This window comes from Leishmania mexicana, chromosome 20 (genome assembly GCF_000234665.1).
Source record: "Leishmania mexicana MHOM/GT/2001/U1103 complete genome, chromosome 20".
NCBI classification, from domain to species: Eukaryota; Euglenozoa; class Kinetoplastea; order Trypanosomatida; family Trypanosomatidae; genus Leishmania; species Leishmania mexicana.
The window spans coordinates 657,163-678,529 of record NC_018324.1 but is presented as its reverse complement, the minus strand read 5'-3'; the positions used below and the strand labels follow the sequence as shown (position 1 = coordinate 678,529).

The window sequence follows — 21,367 nt, the reverse complement described above, 5'->3', positions numbered from 1 at the left end:
TGCGAAGGGGGAAAAAAGAAGCGGTGTACTTCTCTGTTTTTAGTATTCTTACGCCTCCCCTCCCCCTCCCTCTCGCCGCCGTGCTGCGTCACGGCCTCTCTCTCTCTCCATCTCGCCTTTTCCCCTCTCCTTCTTGCAGTCCCGTATGTGCGACTCGTTTTGTCTCTCGCCCCTTCTCCGAATCGAGGACCGAAAACGGCACTAAAAAGGAAAACAGAGCCGGCATCACACGCGCTCTTACTCTCATGGCAGCCAAGCCAACGACATGCGACGCAAGCGAGGAGGCAGCGCTTATGCGCCAGCTGGAGCTGCTGCTTGTACCGCTGCACCACCGCTTCCGCTATCCGCTACCGGTGCCGGCTCACTTCACGGCGGGTGAGGGGGACGGCGCCTCGATTGCTGCTTCTCTAACGCGTGCGCCTGGGTCGCCTGCGCTTGCTGGCGCCGGGGCGACAGGTTCGTCATATGCCGATTCGGCAGGCGCCGCGGCGTCGAACTTCGCTGGCGACTCAGCACAGCTCAGCGCGCCACAGCAGGATGAGCGACTTCATCGCTCTGCTCTGCGAGTGGTGGAGAAGCATGTGCCCGACTTGCTAATGTGGCAGGCGCGGGTGCAACGCGGCGCTACACAGGCGGGAAATTGCTATCAGGTGCTGGAGCGCGTGCGGAGCAGCGTTTCGGCGATGCAGCGCGTAACGGAGTCGGTGCAGAAGCAGAGTGAACATCTCAGCCACAACGCCTCTGCCATGATGGTGCGCAAGGCGAAGCTGGAGCTTGTCCGCGATGCCTTGGAGCAGAACTTGGCGCACTTCACGCACATCGATGACCTGTGCAGGGAGGCAGGAAACCCGTTTCTGAAGGCCGGATCGGCGCGCTTCTCTACACTGCTGCAGGACATCGCAAAAGAGATGGACTTTCTCTGCACCAACGCGCAGTACAAATCTGCCAAGCCGTACGCTATGAAGCTTGCTGTGGCGCAGCAGACGGTCAGCGCCGCGTTGAAGGACGCGGTGCGGACGTCATTTCGGACCATGGAGGCCGAAACACTGGCCTCGCCCGCCTTTCGAGCCGCCACGCAGGTGTTGGAGGAGGACAGCGCGATCCCCAGCGACAGCACTATCATAAGAGCTTCCACGTGGACGTCGGCGGTTTCGATGTCCACGGCAGCAGCGCCGCCGCCGAGTGCGAGCACAGCGTCGACGCTGCAGCTGCGCCCGCATGATGTGGCCGGTTCTTTCGAAGAGTTCCTCGCTGCTGTGAACGACGTATTTGTGAAGTCTGGAGACGGCTTCACGTCGCTGCGGCGCATGGCCGAGCTGCGGCAGGGCGGCTTCGGCTACTCCGGGGCGGAGGCTTTTGGGGAGGAGATGTTGACCGCGGGCGGCCGACTGGAGGTAGATCCTGGGATGCGAGAGGTGATGGACTCCTACTGCGAAGCACGCGTTGGGGTGGTGGTGCCGCTGCTGCGCTACTGGCTCACACTGTGGTATTACCTTGACGCGCAGCAGAGCTCGCGGGCCGACGCGAAAACTACCGGCAGCGTCGCGGCTGCGGCTGCGGCTGCCGCAGTGGGAGCGAAATCGCCGACCGACACCGGCGCTGCTCGGCAGCAGCTCTCCGGTGTGGCGGAGGCGCACACACTTCCGCAGTTGGCTGAGCACATCTGCGGACTGCTTCAGCGCTCCCTGACTGCGGAGTTGGATGTGCTCACGCGGCTGTGGCTGAGGGACGACATTGTCTCCCACCTTCTCCCGAGGCTTGTGCCCAGCATTGCGGAGGAGGTGTACTACATGTTTCGCTCTCGACTGCTGTGTGTCGACGACGTCGGGGAGCTGTCCCGCACAGTGGAGAGCATTCAGCGTGTGAGTCTGCTCCACAACACTGGCGTGCAGGACTCGCAAGTCGTGTCGGACCTCTGGGTGCGTATGATCCAGGACACTCAAGAGCGTCTCGTCTTCCGCACGAGTGTGTACCTGCGGCAAACGGTGTCATGCTGCACCCCGACGCGCGAGATCGCCAGCGTCTACCTCCGCTGTGGCACCGATGCGTACACCGCCGAGCCAGCGGCGTCCACCGGAGACGCCGCCCAGACGCAAATGTTTTACATTCCTGGTGTCGTGCATGCACTCAAGCTGCTCGACTGGCTGTACCCGACCCTGGAGTTCTCTGTCTTTTCGGTGTTTGCGGAGGAGGCGGTGCACCACAGCCTCGACCTCATCCGGCAACTGATGAGGCTGATGCGGCAGATGGACTCGAGCGACACGCTGCGAGACTCAAAGGCGTTCCTGTGTCAGCTGGCCCACCTCCAGCACCTGCAATTGACGCTGTCCCACGTCGATGCGAACATCACTGTGGTGGAGAAACACATTAGCTTAGCGGCGCTGCGCAACCGGCGACTGGAGCTGGAGCAGTCCTCGCGGGAGTCGAAGAAGGAGGTTGAGATGGACCTGCTAAGGTGCAGCGAGCACCTCACAACGGCTATGTTTGCGTTAGTGACGCAGCCCGTCTCCGGTGCGGCGAAGAAGAGCGAGGCAGAGCGCATTCAGCTCGCTTCGGAGATGAAAGGGCGTGCTGCGGGGATGGAGCGCATGATTGCCTTCTACGTGGAGCACGAGGAGACGCAGCAAGACTTGATGCATTTGTTGCGTGAGCGCGTTGCAGAGCTCGCGGCCGAGATGAGCGTGGATGTGCACGCGGTTGCGGCGGCGCCAGTCAAGACGGCAAAGTTGGAAACCGGATCTGCCGCGCAAAACACTCCACAACTCTCTGTGACGGAGGCGACTGTAGCACCTCTGCCACCAGCGTCGGTGCCGCAGCCCGAAAGAACGGCCGCAGGTGGCAGTGCCGATTCATACCACGCTACTCCGCAGCCTTTCGCAACACCAGCAGGGGCCGCTCAGCCCACCGCGAGCGCACCGGTAACATTCGCCGGCGCTACCGATCCGTTTGCTGCGTTGCCAGCCCACGTGCCGAGTGCCTCTTCAGGGTTTCCGAGTCTTCCCACAGAGCGCGTGACGTATGCATCGGCCCCGCCTCCCACGACAGTCTATCATCAGCCGCCGTTGCAGGACTGCGCAGCACCGGCGGCTCGAGCACGTCCAAGCACTCACGACGACACGGACATTATCTGAACGATCGCGTCCGCGCCTGCAGCTGTGAAGGCTAGCGGGAAGGGGGACGGTGCCACTGTGGCATTCAAATGCGTATGGTCTTCTTGTATGGTCACTGCTTTCTCCCTGTGTCTGCATGCGTGCGTGCGTGTGCGCTGCGCCGCGCCGCGCCGGTGAGCTTCGTGTGAGCCGCGGCTATCCTGAGGTGCTTTGCGGTCTTGTCTGTCCGTCGCTGTTGGCGGTTTCGCGTATTCATGTTATCCTTCCTCTACTCATGCGTGCGCGGAGGTCGCTTCCGCGGCCCAACCAAGGAAACTTTTACGCAGAGGCGCGTGTGTCTCGCTCACTCTTCCCCGTCTCTGTTGTGCCAAAGAGGCAGTGAGACAGCATGTCCTGCAGTTCCCGCACGAGAACTGCACGTGGCCTCTTTTCAAAGCGGTGGAGAAACGCGAGAAGCCTCCCTTGTCGTCACGTCTCTTGCTTACCCCTCTCCTCCGCATCACATTGCACACTTACGCCGCCACCTCGCCCACATCCCCCACTCGGCGTCGTTTTCTTCGTCTCGCACTTCTTCTTCCCCTCTGCACTCGACTTTTCGTCCCTCTCTCTCTGGTTCTCTCTCTTGATTTCTCGGGTGTGCCTCGCAGCCTCTGTTCCTAGCGGAGGTCCACAGCCCTGTCTTTGAAGTCGCGCGGTGGCGATCCTCCGTCTTTCCTGTACGCATCAAGTTTAGCAGGTGCACGTCTCGTTCTCTTTCCTTTACATCGTTGTGCTGTGGTGTGTGCTTGCGATTTCACGAGGTGAGTCTTGCCTTGCACTGGTGAGGGGCGGGGGGCTCGAGCACACAACGACAGGCGCACACGACGACACCAAAGAACCATCCCTCCCCCCACCCCCAAAGAAGGTCGCCTCTCTCTCTTGGAGAACTCGCGACGCGTGTTTGGGGCGACACTGGTGGCGAAGGGCACGCTTGTACTCACACAGCTGCAAACGCGCAACCGCCTCACAAACGGAAACATCGTTCCTCTTTTTCCTTTTTTCGAATTCTTGCCCCTCATCTCGGTCTCTCTCTCTCTCTGACTGATGTATCACTGTCGCTCGCCTATCTATTTCTTGTTGCTCCTCTCTTGTCTCTCTGCCACCCTCCTTGCACACACGCGAACAGATACTCTGTGGGTGTGCCAGTTGCTCCCTCTCTTACTGGGTGAGCGTGCGTGTGGCTCTGTGCCCGCGTGCGACAGCAAAGCGAACTCCTCTTCCTCCTCCCCCTCCACACCCGAAAAAGTGCCCCGCTCGTTGCTGCCTTGGACTGTCCTACCTAATCCCTTTCCTCTTGGGCCCTCTCCTGAAGTCACACCTCTCCGTGTTTTCTCTCTCGTCACTGGCAGGGACGAAGTGCAGTCGACTTCCTTCCCGCCGCACTCACTCCCGCACCGTTACACCGCTCCACGCTTCATTTTTTGTTTTTTTTTTCTCCCCACCTGCTTGTTTTTGCTTCACGCCCCGTCTCGCGACTGTTTACGCTGGCAGGAGGCCCCACCTCCCTACCCCCAGCCTCTCACCCACTCCTCTCTCACTGTCTCACTCTTTTTTCCTCTACGTTGAGCTGCGGAGGCGCAGCGTGAGAATTCCATACATATCGAAGGCACGACCGACGCGCGAGTGCTACGAGACCATCTAGCGACACCTCCGCTTCTCCACACCCGTTCCCACCCCAACACACAGGACGGCCTGCCATCCCCCCCCCCCCCAGGAAGAGCGCAGGTTGACGAGACTGGTGCTTCATATCTGTTTCGCTCGTTTCAAAGACGAGGCACAAGCCTAATCGACATTGAGCTCTTGCGTAGACCGGCGCCTTCATCGACTTGTTCCTCGTCGAAGTGCCCGGCACCACAAGCACAGAAAGGCATACTTGCTCGCACGCACACAGACACATGCCGTTTGGTATGCCCTACTTATCACCCACCCCCTTCTACACCTCTAGCTCTCTTTCTGTCTTTGCTTGTGCGCACCGTCGTAGGTGTCCCCGCACGGCAATCTTCAGCATCTGGTGGCAGTAGAGCCGTCCGCAAGGGAAAGGAAGTAGCTCTTCACCGTCCCCCAACACGTGAGAGGTGCACTTGGAGGTATAAGCGAGATCGTCGCCCATCCGCGAGCACGCATGTATCACTACATGGTGGATGCACTTAAAGGAAAGCACGGCAAGGCCGACGGGCTCGTCGCTCGCAGCGATCCCGCTGTCATGGACTCTGAAGCGGCACGCAATGCACGTCTCAGAGAGGAAGAGCAAGCTCAGCGAGTGCTGCACGAGCGCCGACGCGCCTACTCTGATTTCATGACCTGTACGCCACTTGGTCGTGTGCTGGCAGACCAGATGCCGACAGTGGAGAGCATGGCCACTGCACCCGCCACCACCTCTGCTGTTTCCCAGACATCTACGTCTTTAGACACACGAGCCACGGGCACCTCTGTTTCTCTCGCGGCGGGAGGAGAGCGGTCGTCACCGACGGAAACTGGGCTGGCGCACACGAAGCTGGAGCTAATCATGTACGCGGTGCTCGCGCCCTTGCTCTCCCGTCGGACAGCCATGATGACACGACGAGTGCTGGAGCTGGTACCGCAGTCGGCGCCTGTAGCGCCTGAAGCCGCGCGTGACGAGCAGGTAAGCACAACCTTCACTCTGCCTCCTCCTCCTTCCCCTTGCCAGAGGCCGTTTATCACCCTGGAAGAGGCCAGGGAAGCCCTGCTGCCATTTCTGCTAGTGCTGGTGCAGCTCCGTCGTTGGCAAGCGTGCCTGACATCGCTGTCCGCGACCCTCTCTTCAGAAGCCGCCGCTCGCAGCGAGAGCACCACCAGCGCCTCGGCTCAACTCGTAAAGGCCTTGCAGCAGCTCAGCCACGTTCTCGTCGCCATAACCTGCGCAACAGAGTTGCAGGCGGCGGCTATGCGCAGCCACCTCGACCTTCTCGGTGGCGAAGCCACCGCTTGTGTGGCCACGACGCTGCAGTGTCTCCGCTGCCTCACACGCGTGTGTGGGACAGAGGAGTTCTCGCTTCGGTCAGTGAGGACTCCCGCGGCATCCGCGTCGACGGCGGAGTCGATGCCGCGAGAAGGCGAGGATGCGATCGGAGGCGGTGACAGGCGAGACGCCACGAGCACGCGGCACCCTGTGTCTGCGGAGGTGGTGGAGATACAAGCCTGTCGCCTCCTCTCTCTTCTCCTTTACTGGTTACACGTGGTACACGACATCTCGACTCCTTCCCTGGCCATCGAGGAGCTTTTCCTCACTTCTTCCACAGCTCGGTTTAACGCATACGCTGCAACGGTGGCAACCGCGAAAGGTGCAACCACGGGCACTGCAGAGGCGGAGGCGGAGGAGGTGCGCCGATGCACCGGCCTAAGCAATGCAGCCCTCCTCCGTCAGACCGACCCCGCGCCCTCTTGTGTTCCACTCGCAATGCTGTCGCTGTCGGCGAGCGACGCGAGCGGTGGTAGTGGGGGAGACAAGTCCTCAAGCGAGGGCTCCTCGCCTCCCCTAGCATCCTCAAGCGACGTTGCAGGCTCCTTGACTGCTCTTCTTGTGTTCGCGTCAAAGGGTGTCTTCGAACATGCACAGCCGAGCAGTGAAGCGCACACGGTAATGATCGAGGGGCTTGCAGTTGAGGAGGACTCCGATCTCGGCCTCATCTTTGTGCTGACCTCCCGCCTGCTGCGCGACATGTTTGTTGCTGGTGCCTCACCGCACCCGGCGCAGGTGACAAAAGCGACTGACCCGCTGCAGAGCGCTCTTAGCCTCCTCCTCGCTCGCTTCATCGCTGGTGACCGGAACCCGTCGACGCAACGCGCTCTGGCGAAGAAGACAGAGGCATCACAATCCACTAGTCTTCGAAGCTGCGGTGCTCAACAGCACCTCGACGCGACCGCGGACGTCAGCTTCCCCAAACGGAGCTCGCTGGCCTCCACGTCGCGGCCACCGTCACCTGCGCGTAGCCGCTGCAGTAGCAGAGCTTCGACTCTGTCAGAGCAATCGGGGCGTCTGACGCGGCAGCTGCGTTTACTTGGGCAGCTTTCGTGCGGCCTCGTGCTGCTGACGGCGCTTTTTAAGCAGAATGCGACGACCGTTTTGGACATCATGGACCACTCCTTCTTCTTCGACGCACTCGTGACGGCGCTACAGGTGGTGGGCTTTCGTTTCACGGAGCCTTCACCCCAGGGAGCGATGGCGGTGAGGGCCTTAGACGCTGCCGGCCGGCGAGACTCAGATGCGTGGGCGGACTGGGTGCGTAGTGTCGATACCGTCGCGGCGCAGGGGACGGCTGCGGAGGGCATGTCAGTCCTCCTTAACCACGCGCTCGGGTGCTCGTCGCAGTTTTCCTTGACCCTGCTCTCGAGCAACCCTTATGTGGATGAGTTTCTGCATGCCTACCTTGGCTTGCTGGCTGCATGTCGTGTTGTACGCTCGACTCCCTCGGCATTTATTGCACCAACACTGCGAGGCATGCTACTAGGCAGCAATGGCGCCATCACCGCGTCGGTGCGTGAAATTCGTGCGCTTGACACCCTCGACCAACTGGAGCTTACCCTTGTAAAGACGTTCTTAACCGCGTACCCCACGTCGACCGAGGACGCCGCTCCTGCTGCCACTGCCCCCGACGCCGCCATGGAGCTCTCCATCACGCTCCCACCATCTCCAGAGCAGCACTCCACCAACTCAGAATCCATTGATGCGTTCCACCACAGCGGTGACATGAGTGGCAACGGCTCCTTGACGTTTCCCTTTGCGTCCTGCATCTATAACCTTCTTCTCAAGCACGCGCTGTGGTGCCTTGGCGAGCAAGAGCGACGCCGCGGCCAGCCCCTCCCGCCGCCCCCACCATCTTTAACGCCACCTCAGGCGCCAGCGCCACCTCAGCAGCACCATCTCGCGCCTCCGCTGCTGCAGTCGTCCGTGCCCTCTGCCGTACTGCGCCTATCCCCCGACACCCCCGCCTCCACGGCGACGAACACGCCGCGGCTGGTAGCGCAGCCACCGCCCACTCATCCGCCCGTCTCCCCAACATTATCATCGTCAATCATCACGCCCGCAAGCTTGCAGCAAAGCGCTGCAGCCCCGCTTCCGGGTCACAGCAGCCTTGCCGCTATCACGGGCACCGGCAGCAGCGACGATGACCCTTTCGTTCTGTTTTTGGTGCGCCACGGCCTCCTCCGTATCCTGCTCCAAGACGAACACTTTGCATCTGCCTTCGCCTTGGTCGAGTCGACGGCCGCCGTCGACGCTGCCGACTCTCGTCAGGGGCGCAGCTGCGATGAAGGGGCGGCAGACAGGGCCACCACGTCTTGGCAACGCTCCTACCTTGTCCTGTACCTTCTCTCGCACTTCCTGCAGCTGCGCCCCTGTGACGCTGACTCGAGCGACGGTGAACAGCTCGCACCGCCCGCCGGTGCGCAGGGAGGCGGCGCTTCTGTGGATCCGAATGCTTCACGCCTCCGCGCTTGCAGCCGTAATAGCAGCAACAGGGCGCTCTCCGCTGATGAGCAGCAACTGGCACAGGAAACGACAGAGGCGTTGATGATGGTCTTGCGGGTATCCTCTGCGTCGGTTTCACCTCCCTGCTGCGCGGTTGCGCACTGTCGGCGTCGCCGCTGGTGCAACTGCCTTCTAGCACTCTTAAGTGCTGCAACCGCGGCGCCCGGCGCGGCGAGCGCGAAGACGACTCCAGCCGCGGCGGCAGCGGTGTGTGAGGCGCTTGTTCGGGCTGGAGGCGTCGAATATTTTCTACGCACTGCCGCCGTCGCGGCTGATGCAGACGCCGCAGGCCAGCCCGCCAACACCGTCTCCTATGCCTGGGCGATACAGGCGGCACGAAGTCTCGTCAACGACTCGACAGCTTCTGTTCACATGGCAACGAACTGCGCAGAGTCGCTGCTGCTGCCGCTGCTGTGGCATCCTTTGCTGCGCTCGGATGGGCAGCGGCTGCTGGAGGGCCTCTTGTGTCAACCGCTTGTCGGCTCGAGCGCGACTGTGGGCATAAACGTGGACATGAGAAAGCTATCATTGTCGATGGTGTCGTCCAGCGGGAGGGTTGGAATCGACAGCGCTGCAGCCGATGTGCACGCAGTGCCGTGGCACTGCCGGAAGCTCTGCGAGAGTGTCTGGCGAACGCTATGCGACTGCGTGAACGGCTCTGGAGTGGGGAGCAGTGGCGTTGAGATGCCGGACACCATCACATCTGGGCCGCGCGCCGTTTCCGCGACGAACGCCGATGAAGGGGCGCGCCAGGCTGTTCTGCGTACTGTACTGGGAGCACTGGAGACTGCGTTTCGAAGACTGAGTGGGCAGCGATTCTCTGACGCCGGTGAGCATTCCGGCGAGTTGCTGCCGCTTCGCACGTTGCAGAGGGCCCTGTTCGAGGCGAGCAAGGACGGTGGGCCGCACATATACGAACTTCTTCTGCATCAACTCGCCCAATCGTGGAAACCGGTGAATAACCTTGGCACACCACCACGACCGCCTCCACTGAACAAAGCGGATTTAGAGGAGGTGGCGCTTTCGCTTCCGTTTCCGGATCCCATTCTCATCGCGGCATCCGATGCACCCAGTGCGCCAGACACCTCGCCAGCGGAGGCTACGGAGGCATCAGCAGACGCTGTCGCCGCCTGTCGTGCCGCACGCGAGATGGTGCGGTTGATCGTCATCGCGCTCGTCGGCATGACGTTGGCGAACCCGTCGCAGCGCGAGGTTCTGTACCGCGCCACCGTCGACGAAGAGGTGCTGGTGAACTGCATTGCTAACGCGTGGGGCACGACAGGTGGCATCGGGGTGCTCCCATTTTCCCGCTCCATGAGCAAAGGCGATGCGTGTGGAATGGTGCGGGTGTGCTCGTACCTCATTTACGAATCGGTGGACGCCGTGGATGCCTTCTTCGATGACGACGATGAAAGCGGCTGCAGCCATGATGCGTCGTGGGCGTGGTCTCTGCAGAATCCGATGTTGTTGGCTGCCGTGCTGCGCTGCTTTACCCGTCTGGCGTCGTTGACGGAGGATCAGCAGGCGGCGCTGCACAGGCTGCTGGTCTCTCTCACCCGAACGGTAGAGAGCTGCTACGCCAGTCTCTACCTGGCCGCCAGCTCAGCCGTGCACGATGTGCTGGCGCAGCTGCTGCCGGTGGTTGCACTTCTGCCAGAGCCTGCAGCACTGCGGTTTTCCTCGTCTATCAAAACGGAGGCCGTGATTCCCCGGCTCGACGCCGTGCTCGTTCGCCTTCTTGCTGCGCTTACCCACTGCCACATCGACGCGCGGCAGCTGAAGCAGCTGCTGCTGCTGGTGATTCACTCAAGGCACCAGCGCGACCGCAGAGCGCTCGTACCGCTGGTTCTGCAGTTGCTGAGCGAGGCTGTCCAGCCGCCCCTTAATATGACACTTTTTCACGCGGTCCGCCGCGACCCACAACACTTCGTCAGCCTCCACCGCGGGCGCGGCCCTGCTGGGTTCTGCGCTGCATTACCCGACTTCCCTCTTGAGGGCTATTCGGTATCCCTCAACCTGCGGTGGGAGGGCAATGTGACCTCGCGGGATGTGGCAGGGCAGACTGCCGGCGGAGGCGCGACGTTGCGCCAGTACGACGGCTGTGCCTGCATCTTCTCCCTCCGTACCGCCGATCGCACGACGCTGCTGGCGTTCATGGTGGAGCGAGGGACGGGGCGCCTTTTCGTGCAGTATCGTAATCTGCAGCATCAGGAGCTTCGCGTGTACCTGGCGGCGTCGCTGCTGCCGCGAGAGTGGACACATCTGTGCGTGTCTCATCGAGCGGCGGCTTTCTTGACGGCAACGGCCGGCGGTCAGCTCACGTTGTTTGTGAACGGTGCCGAGGCGGCAGTGATCCCACAGGTGGCTTACCCTCTCATGTCACGCGGGTACCTCTACGTGGGATGCCTCGGCCACGAGGTGGACAGGGCCAGTGTGGCGCACGCTTTTTACGGCCAGGTGTCCACAGCGTACTTCTTTCCGTACGTGCTGCCTGAGCGCGAACGTGAGGTGATGCAGACGGCAGTGGGTGTGACGGACACCGCGGCGTGGATGTTGTCGTCGTCAACTGTCACGATTCCGCCACTGCGCCCCGTCTCATTCGCACCTGGGCGTCGTCCTGGCTCATCCGCGCCGGAGAGCGCCGCCGACGTGGACGGCGCCGAGCAGTGGCTGGCTGGCCGGGCCGTCGTCTGCGTCGACACACGGCTGAGTGACCGGGGTCATCTCTACAATCTATCTGCCGTGTTGCGTGGCCGCACTGGCCGTGAAAGCCGCTTGTTCACTCTGGAAGGGTCCCTCGTATGCAGTACGCAGCGCCTAGTAGACTCGATGGGGGTGTTGGGGGCGCTTCCAAGCGTGCTGATGCCACTCTGCGTCTTGTTGGTGAATCCAAATCTCCCCATCTCCTCTCGCAGCTTAGCTGCTGCGGCGCCGATCGGCAGCCTTAACCAAAGAGAGCCAGGCCTACCGCCCTTCTCGTCGCTCGGCGCGGCCGACGTCAGTGCTAGCAAAGCAAGCGACAAGATCAATGCCACCGTGCTGCGAGTGCTAGACTTGGTGCCGCCGCTGGCTTCTGCAGAGGCGATTCGAAACGAAATGGCCGAGGCACGTTTTTTTGTTTTCCTTGGCCAGGTACTGCAGCTACTAGGTCCTTCGCTGCAGGTGGTGGTGCCGGCCGCTTTCGTGCAGCTACTCGAGGCTCTCGCCCCGTTCCCGCGACTCTTCGAGGACGCCTTGACAAACTTGTTTCTCTCTGCTGACGTGATCCGGGCTGCCCCGCGCGCGGTGCAACTGACCTGGGTGAAAGTACAGCGCTTTTTCCTGAGTGCACACCCTGATGCGTTGCCTTGCCTGCGCACCCTAGGCACATCCATGTTTGTCGCGGCGGAGCTGCTGCGCGTGACGGCGGAGGAGGCGAGTGCGGAAGAGTTGACGCAGGAGGACACCCTGGTGCCGGCCCAAACACAGGATGTTGTGACGCAACCGTTACGCTCGCCTTCCTTGACCACCTCGCGTCCCATCTCGGCCGTTCCTAGCGATGTCTCAGGGGCGCACTCGTCGGCCACGATCTCCCCCTTCTCGCCTTCTTCAACGCGACCGCCACCGCCACCGCCATCGCCGCCTTTGTGCTCGCTGCAGGACCTGGAGAACCAGTGGATGGCCTACTTCGAGGCACTCACCGTTGCTCCCGTCACCCTTGGTGATGCGGAAGCTTTGCAGTACTTTGTCGGGAATTTGCACTTGACGTGCCCCAAGGCTTCTGTTCAGTTGCGCCTCCTGCGTCGCGTGCGCCAGCTTCTCGTGACGAGCAACACCCCGTATCTGGTCCAGCTACTGGGGCGCAGGAACTACGTTGTGAGCCTGATGCCATACCTCACCTCCACATCCTCCGAGGCAGTGCGGCTTGAAGCGCTCCTGCAGGTTCTCTTCATGGTGTTCCGCTCGAAGCGCACGCAGGAGTTGATGAACCCGGTGCTGTTGGCGAGCAAGGACACAGTTGTGCACGTCGTCGAGGAAGTGTCGCTGTCGTGGCTAAAGGATGTGCTGCAGCAGTTTCCAGTGAACCTGCCGGTGTACCTGGCGCTGCGCTGCGGCTTAGTGGAGCGCTTCGACGTGCTGACCCTTCCTACCCAGTACGCGCCCCTGGATGAGTCGCACACGATTCGGTTTGCGGCGGTGCTTCTGCCACTGCTGATGCTGATGAAGCGCAGCACCGACACGAAGCTCAAGGGATACGTACTAACGGACATGGCGGTGTTGCTCAAGAGCGACGCCCAGGCCTGGCGACGCGTGATTACGGTTCGCGGCTGGTACGTGTCAGTGGTTGGCCTCTTCGGGCCCTCGTGCGCGTCGTCGCCGGTATCTGCGCCCTCCTCGCTTCCGGAAGGCCGGGCCTACCAGGAGTCGAGTGTGCCAGGCCCAGTGAGTTCCCCAACGATCCCTGCAGACTCTGCCGTGGGCGAAAGAGTGCAGCCAGAGGGGTCCGAGCTCGCCTTTACGACCATCTCCATGATTCTTTCCTACACCATCTACCAGGTGCTGTTGCACGAGGCGTACGGGGTGACGGAGCTGGAGCTTGTGGTGGCGTACCTGCGGGAGCAACGCCTGCATCGTCTCCTGCATCAGTTACTGTGTAGGGTTGCTGACCGCTACCGCAGCCGCTTGATGACGCCGTGGCGTGGGGAGCGGCGAGGCGGCACGGGCGACAGCGACGGACCGGGCGCCTCACGGCCGTCGAACGGCTGTGCGTTCTTAGGGCTTGGCAGCGCCACCGCCGTTGTGAACCTGTGCCATTTCCTTCGCGTGGTTGAGGTTGTTCTCTTCTACGCCGGTTTGGCTCCGAGGCGCAAGGAGGCAATAATGGCCCCCGTGAAGCCCGCCGTGTCGCCGTTCACGCCAGCCGGGGCCGCGTCGGGCGGGGAGGAATTCGGCACATACCTACCTGTTCGTGTCGGGTACACGGAGTGGGAGCAGCTGACGTTGGTGCGGTCGGCAGATGACCCGCCCGGCGGCGTCGCGGAAAGTGACGTGTACTATGCTGGGGAGGTGGACGACCCCCACGGCAACGTGAGGCGCGCTGTTCTCCGTAGCCCAGACGACCGATGGCTGCACCTTCCGCTCGCTGTCAAGTGCGCGGAGCTGTTGTGCAGCCACAGTGCCTTGCTGCATCTCGGCAGCAACGGCAACACCACTAGCCTTTCTGTCGGTGGTGCCGGCTCGGTCGTTGGGTCAGGCAGCGCGGGGAGTAGCGGGCCAGGGGATCTGCTGTGGTCGGTGGTACTTGGCGCGTCCGCCGGCACGGGTGTCGACAACAGTCCCACTAGCCCCAAGGCCGGTGGGGTAGGCGGGGTCGGGTTCGGCGCAGGTGGCGGGAGCCCCACTCCGGTGGTATTCAGAGGCGGTATGCTTCGCCTGTTTGGCAGACTCTTCAAAGTGCTATGCCAAATGACACTGCGCTCCGGCACGGCCCTGAGCAGCGTGGTGGAGCTCACGGACGCGTTTGTGCGCCACGTAGACCGGGGACAGCGCGGCAGCGGCTTTCTGTTGCTCAAGCGCGCTGTGAACGCCGAGGACGCGCGCGAGCATTCCCCAATCGCGACTACAATGACGCTCATTTACTGTGTGCACAACCTCCTTCTGCGGCGCCTCCACGCTGCCGAATACGGCAATACCTCAACCCACTTCAACGCCAACGCCGCCCTTGTGGATCGCCTCAAATCGCTCGTGGTGATGTTTCGGTACTCCTTCGAGCAGCTGTCGGCGTTCGCGTCCTCTCCGAGCAGACGCGGCGTTCACTCCTCTGTTTTTCGCCAGTCCTCTCTTCTGGCGGCGGCTGCATGGTTCACACGTGGTGGCCACGAAGATTCTGATGGGGACCGCAACAGCGGCCGCAACAGCACCGCAAGCTGTGCGCGGTCCAACTTGACTTACCTCGACGACCTCACAGGCGAAACGCTCACAGCTGGCGTGCCTACACTGCAGTGGCTCTGCGACCACCGAGCCAACCCACGCCGCACCGTCGAAGCCTTCGCGGAGGTGGCGTCGCGTGTGGACTACAACGCCTTTGCGGAGCGGTGCCTTCTCGCCGCCGAGCGGGAGCAGTCGACCGACAAGGCGCTAGCCGCCAGACTCTGGTCAGAGCAGCGGGGGTCGCTGCGTCGGCTGCAGGAACTCTTTGCGGAGAACAGCATGTCTCGTAGGCTCGTCCACGACAAAATCCGAACACTCATGACCGCCTTCAACTCCCAAAAAACGACCGGCGCCGCTGGCGATACGGACAGCGACGCTGGCGCCGCGGACCTCGAAGGACAGAGCAGTGCGCACACTGACGGCTTCGCCACTGAATCCTTCACGAGTCTCTTCTTGCCGAGTGCCGCGCGGCGGGCCACCGCCGCGGCGCGGGCCAACGCGTGGGCGCGCTTCACTGTTGCGCTACGCGGCACCGTCTGGTGTGCTGACGCGGCCGGTCTGCACAACACCCTCAAGTACGTGAAGCTCTCCTCACAGGAGCAGCAGTTCTTGGTGCATCGCAAGCTGGTCTTCGACCGCGACGGCACAAACTACTGTGGGAAGGCAATGTCCTTCTACTCAGCTCCGACTTCGCCGCTTTGCGACGACGTGTCGTCGGCCCATGTGACCAGCTTCGGAGCCATGTCCGCTTTCCTGGGAGACGAGGGAGATAGCGCTGGAGGTCACACTTTCGGCGGCAGCATGAACGCCAGCACGAGCCGCGCCTCGTACCTCCGTCTCCGCGGAGGCGAAGGTGTGCTGCTGCAAGCGATTGATGACGACGACGCCGGGTTCGAGGAGGAGATGATGAACCTCAGCCTCGACGACAGGGGGGACGTGTCCACGGCGGCGGCGGCCTCGGTCAGCGAGTGCCCACTCCTGTGGGAGGAGGCTGCACCGCTGTCGAAGGGCGTCGACCCAGCACCAACTTCTAAGGTCGACGACTTCTCTGCTGCCCCGTCGCTCCTTTCGGTTCCGTGCGAGGTGCCGTACATGATGCACTGCTGGAGCGGCAGCTTCACCGTGCGCGGCTCGGAAGTGATTGTGCTCATCGACGACGACAACAAGGCGTACAACCAAGTGGTGGCTGAGGAGGCGAGGGCGTACGTGCTGCGTCCGCACCCCTTCAGTTTCCATCTCAGTCACATCACGCAGATCGCCCCGGCCCGCCGTTTCCGCATGCGCCGTACCGCGCTCGAGATTTGGACACGTGACCGACGCAGCTGCTTTGTCAATTTTGCCGACACCGCCACCATGAACGCGGCGCTGCAGGCGGTGCGATGCGGGGAGCGAAGCAGCTACATGCTTACGGCGCCGTCGTTTCTACGCGACGCGCCCGGTGCGGCCACCGCGGCGCTGCCAACCCTATTTCGCGAGAGCACCGGCGGCGGCGTCCTCCGGCACAGCGCGTACGTGCTGCAGGAGAACCCGCGCCGAGAGCCGCTGCGCTTGCGGGCCACAGCGCTGTGGCGCAACCGCCTGCTGTCGAACTTCGACTACCTCCTCGTGCTGAACCTGTTGGCGGGGCGAACGTTGAACGACATGACGCAGTATCCCGTGTTTCCATGGATTCTCTCCGACTACACGAGTGAGACGCTTGACCTGACCAACCCGGAGACGTTCCGCGACTTGTCCCTGCCGATGGGCGCCTGCGGCAACGGCGACCGCCGTGAACTGGTGCGGCAGCGCTACATGGAAATGCGAAGCCTTGGCGACGTCCCGTCCCACTACTTCACGCACTACAGTTCCCCCGCCATCACGCTCTATTTCCTCGTCCGCCTGCCGCCCTTCACGACACTCTCGATTCTCCTGCAGGGCGGTCATTTCGACCACGCGGATCGCATGTTTCATTCCATGCAAGCCACCTTCAGGGCAGTCATGACAAGTACCCAGGATGTGCGGGAGCTGATCCCAGAGCTCTACTACTTGCCGGAGCTGTGCATCAATGAGAACCACGTCGACTTTGGGCGGCGGCAGGACCGCACCACGATGGACGACCTGCAGCTTCCGCCATGGGCGCACAACGACCCGTTCACGTTTGTCTACCGCATGCGCGAGGCGCTCGAGAGCGCGCACGTGTCGGCCCACCTGCACGAGTGGATCGATCTCATCTTTGGGTACAAGCAGCGCGGCAAGGACGCAATTGACGCGCTGAATGTGTTCAACTGGCACTCCTACGAGGATCTTGACCTCAACCGGGAGGCCGGCCCCGGTGATCAGCAGCTCCTCGTGGACTCGCTTGATAACATTGGCCAAACTCCCATCCAGCTGTTCCGTCGCCCACACCAACCGCGACTGCCGTTGGAGTGGACCGACCCGCTGCAACTCTCGATCCGAGTGAAGGTCATGACGCTGCGCTGGGGCTGCGCACGAGTGGCGCGGACGACGGTGGTGTCGACGGACAGAGTGCTGGTGGTGGCCGGAAGTGGTGCCGCGGCCTTGCTGCGCATACACCTGACCCCGATTCGCCAATCGTTGGTGCTGCAGAGGGCGGCGGCGACTCCTCCTGCGGCGTCACCGCCTCACGCTGCAGCGTCGACCGCCGCGGCGTCGCAGTTGCAGCGTGCGTCTGTCGGGGACGGCTTCGCCGCCTCCGCCCCATCGCAGGCCGAGATGACTGCTACGCACGCGTCCAGTCATGTGAACGTCACCGCGGCTGCAGTGCCAGGCCACCCGGCGCCTCCTGTTGCGGTGACACCCCTCATGAATGATCCCGCGCCACCCGCCATGGATAGCGGCAGCTTCGACGTCAGCGAGGAGTACGAGCGGCGCCTTGCGCCCATTCCAGCCGGTGTCATTCCGAACAACTCTGCATACGCGGACGGCTCCTGCACGGAGGCGAGCACGGCTTTGCTGTGCTACGACAGCGAAGTGTTCCTGGTGCTTGGTGGCCTCTTTGACAACTCTGTCGTGATTCGCTCTCTCTCGGGTGCGGGTGGCGATGTGCGACTGCATGTGCACCGCGGGCGCGTCGTCTTTGTCGCACGCAGTGAGGATAGCCGCTATCTCGTGACAGGTGCCGAGGACACCACCTTCGCTGTGTGGTCCTGCCAGCTTCAACCGGCGCGGCAGCGGTTGGGGGCGACGCTGCTCTTCACGATCCACGGCCACGAGGGCATGCCGTCCGCGGTGGACGTGAGCAGCATGCTGGACGTCGTCGCCACCGCCTCTGTCAACGGTACCTTAATGCTGCACTCGCTGAGCACCGGGGGACTGGACCGTGTCATTCGACACCCGTACGGTGCGCCCATCCACCGCGTGCTCCTGCAAACGATGTGCTACGTGCCAAACATCGTGTTCCTCTCGCACCAAGATGAGAAAGTGTACCAGTACAGCCTGAACGGTGCTGCGCTGCGCACTTTTTCGCCACCAGGTCGAGTGACGACGTGGGCCGCGACAGGGAGCCAGTGTCTTCTTATCGCGTGTCAGCCCCTTGCCTGCGTGCACGGCGGCAGCAGCGCTTCGGCGCCTGGCGGCGGTCCGCACGATGGCGATCAGACATCGTGCATTTTGTACTTGCACTCCTTTTTCTTGGACGTGCTCAAGACGGTACCGGTGCGAGCCAAGGACGTCGTGTCCAGCGTCTCGGTACATCCATCGAACCCGCAGGTGGTGGTGGCGGGCACGGAGTCCGGGCGATTGTTGCTGCTGCGCTCCGTCCTGGTGTAGCACGTGTGTGCCGATGCAGCCCACCTCCCTCCCCCTCCCGCCGCTCCACGCCACACCCATCGCTGTCAGGCGAAAGCGTGTGATTGGGTGGCGCTCATGAGGAGGCGATGGGGAACGAGGGCGTGTGGAGGAAGGAGAGGAACAAGGCGGAGGCCAGTGCAGTGACGTTGACGCGATACGTCTCGCGGCAATGCGCGCACGCACAGCTGCACCCCCTCTCCCAAATCAAACGTGAACGGCTGTGGGGCCCGTGTGCGGTATGCCATGGTGGTGCCGCGCCGGACGAAGCTACAACAAACCTCCCGCAAAGCAGCCCACAGGACATTTTCTTTTGTTATCGGCTCGCTGGTGCCACCCTGGTGAGAGTCGGGGGGAGGGGTGGCCGCAAGGGAAGGAAACGCGATGTGCGTGAGCGGCGCAAACCTCGTGCAAGGCTGATGCACCAAGAGCCAGAAACGACGGACATCACTTCTCTTTATCGCTCTTTATCCTTTTAGAGGCGCGGTCACGGGCAAGCAAATGGCATCTAACGCTGTGCCTTGTTGCTCTCTGTTCTGTGGTGTAGGGCGGCCGCTGTGAATACCCCTCCACTCCCCCTGTGCAGCACCGATATGCCTCGCTTTACGCTTCTCTTTCCTCATCCAAAAATGCTGTTTTTTATTGGTCTTTCGCTGGCGGCACCACACGGCGCCAAACGGTGTCCCTCTGTCTCCCCCCTTTGCACGCAGGGTGTCTTTCAGACAAACGCCCCCCCCCCTCCATTGATCTCGTAACCACACACACACACACACACACACACACAGACACACAGACACACGCAAGCACACAGGCGGAGTGACTGAAAGAAGAGGAGCACATCTCTCGCCCCTCCCTCCTCCTTTCCTACCTCACCCCTTCGCCGCCGCCCTGCTCCCGTTTTCCCAGAGCGAGCAGCGCTCTGCACTCATCAGCTTCGCATGTTTCTGCTGGGCTCATCTTTGTGATTCACGGCGTGCGCCTCCACCCCGCCCACCGACCCCCTCCGCCTGTCTCACCATGTCACAACAGTCCTCTAGCGAGACGTTCGAATCATCGCAGCAGTGTTTCGAGGCAGCTCGCTACGCGGCATCGACGGAGGAGGAGAGCAGCTTTCCGGAGAGCGAAGACTATGATCGCCGCTCACCCGAGACACGGCGCTACAGCTCATACCCGGACCACCTTCAGCGCTTGCGGTCTAAACAGATCACTAGCGTTAGCCCGTCGTGGCGTAGGGTGCTCTACGAGCGACAGCCTTTTGAGGACAACTACGTCGACCCACAGCAGTTCTTGGAGGAGCTGAGTCATAACAAGGATATCAAGAACTACGAGTACGCGACCGTCGTCATCAACACCCTCGCCATCACACAGGAGATCTCCATCGTTGTGCTATTCTGCCACGCCTTCATGGGTGTCTTCACGAACTCCATCGACAAGTACTCGCTCCTGTGGATTGACGTGCTGAGCGTGCTCGCCGCACTTGTGTGCTACGTGTTTTACCACTGCCACCAAGACGCCTGCAAGGACACAGCAGAGCGACCCGCCAGCCTGAGCACGCGCTGTTCACCGCCGTCGCGGCAGCCGTTGCGGTGGCTTTTTCACGCGTGGAACTTTGGCCGACAGGTTGTCAGCCTCGTGACAATGCTCGCCTTGCTCAGCCCCATCTTCAGCACCCTCACCATCACCTACAGCGACGACACCATCGTGACGCTGTCCATCCTCACCATGTCCCTGCACGTGCTGTTGACGGACTACAGCTATCTGAATGCCTACACCCAGCGCTTCGACCCTAACTTGTCCGTTAACATGGCCATCTACTGCGTGACCCTCATGGCCTCGCGCATCTCCAGCCCCCTCGCCAGCGGGGCCCTCATCTGCTTTGGCATCATGTGCTTCTCGCTCTCCCCGATCGTCCGTCACCTCGTTAAGCACTACTCCTTTACTGCCCACGTCGCCACCACATTCGGCCTCGTTGGCCTGGCGATCGGATGCCTGACCCAGATCCCGATCCTGGCCATCTTGTACACCGTGACGGTGCTTATGATCTCGTTTGGCATTCCGTGGCTGTTCGTGCGCATGCACAGCAGCGTCAAGACCCAAATCAATGGCCCCTGGGACGAGGCAAAGCCCACCAACAGCACTGCCGCGGCGGAGTGGGCGAACTCTGGCTTCTTGGCGTGAGCAGCTACCGCTGCAAATCATCGGACGGCGTTCAGACTGCGTGTCAGCGGTGTCTCTGACGAGGTTCGTAGGGCTGCTTTTCCTTTCTGTATGGATGTCTACGTTGGCGTCTGTCGCGTGAGCTGCTACCTTCTTTTTTTTTGTTATCGTTGGCGTGTCCCCTCACCTCCCGGAGTGTGTTTGCCTCGTCACCGTGACCCCTGCGCGTAGAGGATAAACCGCGAAGCAAAACACCTCGAAACACCAACAACTACAAAAAAAGACGTACCTCAGATGCTTGAGGGAGGCACGCCCATGCATGTGGGCTGCTCAACAGGACTTATACTTTTCGGTCGTTCCCACTCCCAGAAGCGGTGATTTTTCCTCGCGAGCGTTTTCGCTCCCTGTGTGTCTCTCGCTTCTTGGCCGACCAATCTTCGTGCGTATGCCATCACGGAAGACATGTGCGGAGCCACATGGTTTTTTTTTGGTGGTGGGGGGAGGGGAAGGGGGCGGGTCAATGCCGCGAAGCATTCCCTGTGAACGGTCTCGCTCACCGTGTGCCTCTTCCGGATGGGTTTGTCGACTGTCCTCTCACTTCTCTCTCGCTCACTTTCTACCACCTCCGCGATGCCGACCACAACCGCTTTTCCTCTCCTAAGTGTTAGTCATCAAAGCATTCACGTGCAGCAACCGAACGCACACCACGGTAACCGGGTAGTCCCTCACGCCTCCACGCGTGTCTTCGTTTTCTTTGTTGTTTCTTGTGTTTCGACGCTTCTTCCACAGTCGTCCCCTCCTCCCCCCTCCCCTCCTCACAGACCGACGACACACGTTCCATTTCTTTTTCCCACCGTTGCGCTTTCGTTTCTAGCTT

At 61.8% G+C, this 21,367-nt stretch overlaps 3 protein-coding genes across 3 annotated transcripts; all 3 read left to right on the top strand.

The window, feature by feature from the left end:
* Positions 1 to 245: 245 nt before the first annotated feature.
* LMXM_36_1730 (conserved hypothetical protein) lies at positions 246 to 3,131 on the top strand (the record flags this gene model as incomplete). The annotated part of the gene is made up of 1 exon (XM_003874470.1): positions 246 to 3,131. One exon carries the CDS (start codon positions 246 to 248, stop codon positions 3,129 to 3,131), a length of 2,886 nt encoding a protein of 961 aa, XP_003874519.1.
* A 2,140-nt stretch (positions 3,132 to 5,271) lies between these two features.
* Positions 5,272 to 18,315, top strand: LMXM_36_1720 (conserved hypothetical protein; the record flags this gene model as incomplete). Its single annotated transcript, XM_003874469.1, has 1 exon — positions 5,272 to 18,315. The coding sequence occupies one exon, from the start codon at positions 5,272 to 5,274 to the stop codon at positions 18,313 to 18,315; it is 13,044 nt and encodes a 4,347-aa protein (XP_003874518.1).
* A 1,035-nt stretch (positions 18,316 to 19,350) lies between these two features.
* On the top strand, positions 19,351 to 20,511 carry LMXM_36_1710 (putative phosphatidylinositolN-acetylglucosaminyltransfe ra sesubunit c; the record flags this gene model as incomplete). The annotated part of the gene is made up of 1 exon (XM_003874468.1): positions 19,351 to 20,511. The coding sequence occupies one exon, from the start codon at positions 19,351 to 19,353 to the stop codon at positions 20,509 to 20,511; it is 1,161 nt and encodes a 386-aa protein (XP_003874517.1).
* Between the last annotated feature and the right edge of the window lie 856 nt (positions 20,512 to 21,367).